The sequence below is a fragment of the Neomonachus schauinslandi genome, chromosome 11 (genome assembly GCF_002201575.2).
Source record: "Neomonachus schauinslandi chromosome 11, ASM220157v2, whole genome shotgun sequence".
NCBI lineage: Eukaryota > Metazoa > Chordata > Mammalia > Carnivora > Phocidae > Neomonachus > Neomonachus schauinslandi.
Window position 1 is genome coordinate 103,855,491 of NC_058413.1, and position 7,890 is coordinate 103,863,380.

Sequence of the window (7,890 nt, forward strand, 5' to 3'; positions counted from 1 at the left end):
AAAAAAAAAAAAAAAAAAAAAAAAAAAAAAAAAAAAAAAAAAAGAAATAGATTATTGTTTGGGCTCTACCATAGCCCCACTGATTCAGATTCTCTGAGAGTAGAGAGAAGGTGTATTTTTTTAAGACTCCCCCTGGTGATTCTGATCTCTGCCTAGAGGTATAGCTGTTCCTCCAGATCCTATTACCTTCCCCCATTACTCTCTCTCCTGGAGATTTCATGATGATTTGGCCTTACAAGTTATCACTCTGCTGAGGTAACTGTTCACTAGTTCTGGATTACAAGGGGAAAAAAAATCATTCTGTGGCTTAAGTTTGGGAAAGACTGAACAAGAGAGAGGTTATTTTACTGAAAGACTTCTTGAGGCCATACATACGCTTCATAACTCTAGGACACTCTAGGCCCTCTTCACTCCATCAGAAAGAATTGCATGCATCCAAACTGATCTCCTACCTCCTATAATCCACTTTAAGCGTCACTGCCAGGTTATCAGTATAAGGCACAACTCTACTCTTACATCCTCTCCTCAAAAGTCTTCAGTTACCTTTGGATCAGGGTCAAGTTTAAATTCTCTAGCTTGTCACTCAAGGCCTCAAAAGGCCTGGCTTGAACCTCTATCAACTTGTTTCTATCTCTCATTATCCGATAAAAAGTGTACAGACTTCGAAGTCAGACATGCTTGGGTTTGAATTATGCTTTACCTTGGGTAAGCAATTAATACCCTGCAAGTCTCATATGTGTATAAATGAAAGATAATACTGTTTCCACCTGAAAAGGTTATTTTGAGGATTATAAGTTGGTCCTTCTCATACCCCGGGTACAAGTCCTTACTCTCACCTGCTAAAAACCAGTGGCTCTCAAATTTTAGTACATATTCTTATTTGCTGGGGTACTTGTAACAAAAGGTGATGCGGGAGCTACCCCTTGACCTGGACTCGGTAAGTCTGTGTGTGGAGTTGGCAGGTCTCTAGAACTGCACTGTCCAGTATGGTGGCCACTAGCTACAGGTGGTTACTGAACACTGGAAGTGTGGCTCGTCTGAATGGAGATGTGCTGTAAGTAAGATATCCAATTTTAAGACTTAATATCAAAAGAATAATGCAAAATATCGCATTATCGATTACATGTTGAAATGATATTTTGGCTATATGAGTCTAAATAAAATATGTCATTCATATCAATTTTACCTGTTTAATTTTTTAATGTAGGTACCAGAAAATTTAAAATGATGCATGTGCCTACATCATATTTCTGTTGAACAGCACTGCTCTAGATGCTTCCCCAGATGATAGGAGGCTTCCCCAGATGATACCTGTGGTAGATATCCTCAGATCACTAAGAAACAATATATGAAATTCTAAGCTCTCTGAAAGAATTGACACCTTTACATATTTTTATATCCCCCACAGTGCTCTGAACATTGTGGGTCATTAACTTTATACTAATTGAATTTAGAGGCACTTAAAATGTTGTTATCAAAATTCGTAAAAAGAATTTCATTAGGAGTTTTGCTTTTTTTTTTTCATCCCCAGTTCCTAAGGAGTTATTTTTGAATTTACATTTCTTAAGTGAAACAAAAGAAATTTGAAACTCTAACTTTAATTTGTTCCCAAAGCAATAAAAATATTTTTCTAAAAGAACTGGCGTTTTTCCCTGTGGTTATTTGACTTCACACAGAAATAGACTATTTATTTAATCTGACTAGATTCCAAAATTGTTGAGTATTATCCTACTCAAGTTCTTCATTTAAAACCAGCGGTTAACACTCCCCCAGGTACGAGCGCTAATTTTTATGCCACAGTAATTTAGCCAGAGGAGGGGAAAAAAGGAGACTTGTCTGGAGAAAGAGGGTCTCTTCATAAGGACAAATGGGGTGAGCATGGCCGACCGTCCTGGAAGTAGATTGAAGGAAAACTAAGAGAGACATCATTAGAAATACGTAAGCCAATGTTGGGATGCGGAATCATCTTGACTTTCCCGACTGTTAGAAGAGAAACGGCCGCGAAACTAGGAGGGCCTTCCCAGGACCGTAGGAAGGAGCGATGCTCTCCGCACTCACCTCATTGCCACGTTGCTACCGTCGATGACGACTGGCCTCAGATTCTCCCCCTCGTCCGCTGCGCTCTCTTGCATCGGAGACTCAGACCGCTGAGACTCCAGGGAAGACGAGTCCCGCGTGACGCTGGTAATCGTACTCACTGTCTGCTCGGCCTCGCTTTTATTTCCAAGCTTGACGAGTTCTCCCAGGATGTCGTTGATTAAAGCATCGGTACCGAGTTTATTAAGCACGAGCTGAACCTGTTCTTCCGAATAGCCTAACTTCAGCGCGAACTCCAGTTTTGTTTGGTATTCTCGCACCACATCAGGGGGCTTCTTCACTTCCTTGGACGTCGTCTGGGACTCCTCAGGTTTAAAGTCCTGCAAAATGTCGCTGCATTTGAGTATGTGAGGCTCTAAGCGGGGAGACCTACACAGTTGTCTGTGAGTCTTGGTTAATAAGCATGGCTCTACGGAAACGCTTCTCAAGTGTTCTGACTCATTATCAGAATGTGTGCTTTCTTCCGAGTCGCCAGAACTCGTATTCTCTTCAGACACCTCTTTTTCTTCCCTCCCGGAACTGACTTTATCCATCGTTGGCTTCTCTACCATTGACCAAGGTACAGATGTACTTAAGTGTGGGTCAGTACTTTCCACATAAAGGTGGCCCAGGTCGTGCCCCAGATGATCCTTCAAGCCCATGAAGCTGTTTTGTGTACTTGACTCCACTTTGCTATTTTTTCTGTATTCCTGAATGCAAAGCACCCCGTATTCCTAGAGGGAAAAAAACGTAAAACATTTAGAATTTTGTATTTACTGGTTCATTCCTGTTCCAGTAAAGAAGGTGAAAGAATATCGCCCAACCACCGAATATTCAACTTTGCGGTTTCTCTGCATCTTCTCAGCCCTCGTAACACCTTTGCCCCAGATAGGATCATGCCCTGTTTTTCAGATGAAGAAGTTAGGAAGTAGAATGCCATGCAATTTTTCCGAGGCAACAAAGAAAATAACTAGTAGAACTGGATTTTTTTTTTTTCAACCCAGTTTTGCATGACTCCCAAACCCGTGCTTTCCCCATTCTATCATGAGGCTTCTCACCCTTTCGTGGAAGAGATCTTTCCACTGTCAGAAAGGCCAATGTTTCCAGAGTGACACCTACATTATTACCAAAAAGCATGTTCTAGATAAACTGTGATAGGTTACATACATTTTCTCTAAAAGAATTCATAAACATTTGTAAAGATTATTTTGAAGGGAAAGCCATATGGAAAGAAAGGCAAACGTTAACTTACTATAATTGGAAAACTGACGTTAATTTGGATCAAGCTTAACAACAATCTAAAGACATTCCAGATATAATTTAGGTGGAGTGCTAAAAGAGCACAGTTCTACAACAGCCAACAAAGAACTAAATAATCACAAAGTGAATTATATTCCATTGAGGAGATGCATAGTTTTGCCCTAACAATCTTTATTTTGTGGATACAGAGCACAGTAACAGAAGACAAATTTTAATGTTATGTTAACCTTACTAAGTGTCAGGGACACTACCATCTATTTCATTCCAGGCGGAAAAAGTGCTTTTATTCTCTGTACATTTATAGGAAGCAGAGAAATGGTACAGTTCACAGAAAATTAACAGCAAATAAAGTACGTTGAATACGTGTTACCTTAATTTCCTGAATTTAATGTAAGAAAATACTTCTGTATCACATCAGATAATTAGTTACCCATTATCTGCATTTGGTTAAAAAGTCATCTTTTCTCCCACTTTGCTTCCCCCGCCCCAAGGAATACTTTCACTGTTTAAAACACGTTTGCTGTTTTGCTAATTTTCCTTAAAGTCTACTGGGTATTCATTATTCTTTCTATACCAGGAACAGGTTAACAGAATAAAATTTTCTGCTCTTGTGCTTTAGCATAAGGACTATATTCACACCAGTGGCTTACTTATTAAGGTGACTCTGGTGTTCTATCCAGGGATAACATTAGTCAGGCGGTGGTGGCTGGATTTGAGACTAGTCATAAAACACCTATTTAAATCATCTAAAAAAGAAAATTGCAAAAACATTTTATTCTAAAGCTCTTCAACATCTTATTTACACTAGAAAGGAGCTATTATATAAATGTTAAGAGAAAATGCTAAGTGTTTTTCTAAGAAGTCACACATCTGAATGCATCCTTGGTGAACTTATTAGAGAGGGGAGTATTTCTATAATGAAATAAATTATATTTAGTATGGTAAATACTAAAGACTAGAACATGGAATCTTTAGCTTGATAACACCACATTTAAAATTTCGTCAGTGTAGAACTCCTACACATTCTACAGGAGTTTCTTCAGGTTTTATCCCTTGAGAAGACAGATAACATTGTTCTCTTAATGTAGCGTTCGTTTATTAGTTTTAAAGAAACATCAAGCTCTCCTGGCTCCAGAACTGCTCAACTGATAAAAAGAAATACTCCTTAGCAGATGCTCCATTAGGGAGCTGTATCCATTTCAATTTTTTTTTTCTATTAATACGGATATGCATGAGCCCAATTATTTAGAATTAAAGGCAGGGATTTTGAAAGCAAATCTTTACACTTTGTGATTTATTAACTACTGTAATATACTGACACCATAATGCAAGTAACAAATCACAACAGAATCCTAATGAAGGGATACAGTTAAAAGAAAAATCTGCACTGTGGCCTTCGCAGAGCTCCCACCAAAAGTATCTTGAACAAGGAAAACCTATTGGAAGCTGGGCTGCCTGGCAACCAGAAGCTGGTTGCTAAGCTGCACTCTTTTAACACGCCATCATGAATGCTAGCACAGTGAAAGAATAATTTGGTATGAACAAAAGCCTATAAAAGAGACTGGGACTTAAGTGCGTCTGGTTTACCCTCCGAGAACAATGCAGCTGCCAAACCAATCTGGAAGCTCCGACATCATTGTTCCGTAAACCCCACAATCTGCTCCAACTGCAGGAAGTGTATTTAATGGGCAACATTTCTGATCTCCCCTGAAAAGTTTGGGTTTTGCAGAAGTGCTATTGTGAGATAATTCTTCAAGATAATGACTCACTGACCAAATCCCTGACTTCAACTAGGAAATATTATTTTAATATTGGGCTGAAGTGTTTTCCTTTCGGACTGTTTCAAACAAGATGAACACTGCATGAAAACACAGCCACTGGGGAACATGGAAATGAAATGTTATGTTTAGAGAATAAGGGAAATTATTCTTAATTTTCACAGTTTTCAAAGAAACAAAACCAAATACTATAAAGTTTTTAAACTAAAAATTATCCACCCTAAGCAAGTATCTAAATCTTTCTGTATCACTTCAGTCTCATATAAAAAAAGTGTTCACGGTACTATGTAAATCTGCTCTCCTATATAATTTTATTATATAGCTATAATGATAAAATAGGGAGGAAAAATTAGATTATCAACATTTGCTTTTTATAATATTAAACCAGGAAAATATATACATAAATATATTTAGTGAATACCACACACCTTTAACTTGTAATTTACAATTCATCTAATTATAGATACTGTGTAAGTAAAAAGTTTACAATAATTGGGCTAACATGATTTTTAATACTGATCTGCCCTACTTTAAAAAAAATTAACATCTAATTTGGTTAGGCACAATATTTTTTCTTTTAAGATACTCTGGTTGAACTCTTTCCCCACACTGACAGGCCTCTCTTCATGTTCCATACTTCACTGGTTACTTGAGAGAAAGTTACCCAATGTCATCTTGTCCTCAACAAGCAGTTAAATAATTATTTTCGGCTCCTACCCATCAACAGACTAAATATGAAATAGTACAAATACAGGCAAAGGAGTTCAGTCACCAGGCCTAGATCTTCTCCGTTACATAATCCAAATCTGAAATAACCTTACTTGTAGTAACCAGATGGGAAACATTTGGTTTTTAAAACTAATCTGAAGTACTTCTTTACCCACTTGAAATTAGTAAAAGATTGCCCTGACTTAACATGACACTTAAATTTTTTTTCCCCACAATATCTTGAAATCACTCAATAAAAAATTAAATGCCAGTCTTAAGATTAAAGAGCTGAAAAAAAATATTTTCATAGGCTGCAGTACTTGTTAAAGTAATGTCATGTGTAAAACTTACAAGGAATTGTTATAAGAAATCTTAGGATGAATAATAGTAGAGGATCTTTATTTTTGCTCAGTGCCTTAAAAATGATCAATATAATGTTGAAAAAGATAGCAGACTCCAATAACATCACCAATTTATTATTACAGGTAAGGTAGAACATACTTTTCTCCCTAATTTCTAAATCATTTATTAGACTTTTAAGTTTTGCATTTACTCAAATGCAAATGTATGTAAGTCATCTTTAAATTAATCAACTATTAACTAATAAGGATAATTTTCCTCATTTCATGAAGCAGCAGCATAGACAAAATTTCACACACAAAACAGGTCAGTGTTTATACTCCCATAGTTATCAAAAAAACTATCAAACTGCAAAAAATATGGCTTAACTTTTAAGCTTTCTATCAGGAATCCATTGTAATTGGGCTTTACACACTATATTCATGAACACAGAAAGCACTGGGCAGAAATATAATGGTCTGAACACAGATTTCTACACTTAACAAAACTAAAGATTCCCTCCAGATACTGTACTGGAAACTAAAATAATTTTTTTCTGGCTAAAGGCCTATTAAGTTAAAAAGTCAAATAATATTTGTTGAAAAAGACCCAAATTCTCATGCTAATTTTGTAGATGATGAAGTGTAACTGATTATTTTAATTGTCAAAAAGAAACTTTGTATTAGCTGAAGGCAGGCTTAGGATATGGTTATCTACTAGAAATTTGTTGTAGATACACAAATTCCCCCATTTGGTGAGATCTCTGAAAGTTCTCATTAGAAGACTTGGATAATCCTTCACCTCAAATCCAGTGGGGGAAAAATTTTTTTTTATTTCTGAAGAGCCTCATATTAATTAGGAGTATTAGACCACAAAGTTGTTACATCAATTTGTTTGTTTGTAATGTAAAGTTACAATGCCATAAAGTGGGTTCTGGTTGTTATCCAAATGGTAATACCGTGAGAACAATGAAAATAAAATAATGAATATGTAATAAATACCTGCTGCTGTAGTCTCTGTGTATTTAATTGCCATTGTATTTCAGGGAGTGCTGCTGTCTGCATCCCTCTGGCTAACAAAGGAAGGATGTCCCTTTGAACAGATTGGTTGATGCTCTGGGGCAACAGATGTCCTGCTGGAACTGCAGGAGGCCAGCAACTGGTGGCCTGCCCATCTTCTGAGAACTTTCAATAGACTCGTGCATGTGTTCACACAATAGGGCATGTGGTAGAAATGAAAACCTCTTTTTAACCCTTTATGCTCGTTCTTTCCCTCCCAACTGATAGATGAAAGTCTTTGTCTCCTCCTCCTTTCCCCATTATGGAACTCCTGAAAGCAGTTCTTGGAATGACACCTTCAACCTAATATTTGAAACTAATGCAGGGGAAAAAATTTTTTAAAAGGTGGGAGAAATTAGAAACTCTACGTGACTACTGAAACTGCTGACAAAGCAGCTGAATGCTTAATCATCATATTCACAACAAGCTGTCTGAAACATCTACCTGTGTATCAATCCATCTCCCCCCAAGCTGGATTTTTAAGACAATGGAAAAAAAAACCTATCAAATCTTACTACCAGTTCACAGTGCCTAAGTCTGACAGTGACACTTGAAGAAACACAAGAATGTGATAAGATAAAACCCAAATTCATTGTTTATCAAAACATCAGAACGTGTCAGAACTCATCCTTCAGTACCAAATGACCCCATGCCATGCCTAACGCCTTGCA

At 37.1% G+C, this 7,890-nt stretch overlaps 1 protein-coding gene across 1 annotated transcript in view; it reads right to left on the reverse strand.

The window, feature by feature from the left end:
- Window positions 1–4,973, reverse strand: part of ZC3H12C (zinc finger CCCH-type containing 12C) — a 37,724-nt gene extending 32,751 nt beyond the window's left edge. The window contains exons 1-3 of the mRNA XM_044919797.1: window positions 4,924–4,973; window positions 3,808–3,838; window positions 2,059–2,810 (exon numbers count right to left, since the gene is read on the reverse strand). Of these exons, the coding sequence (XP_044775732.1) occupies window positions 2,059–2,810; window positions 3,808–3,838; window positions 4,924–4,973 (833 nt within the window). The remainder of the gene's footprint in view (window positions 1–2,058; window positions 2,811–3,807; window positions 3,839–4,923) is intronic.
- Window positions 4,974–7,890: the final 2,917 nt, after the last annotated feature.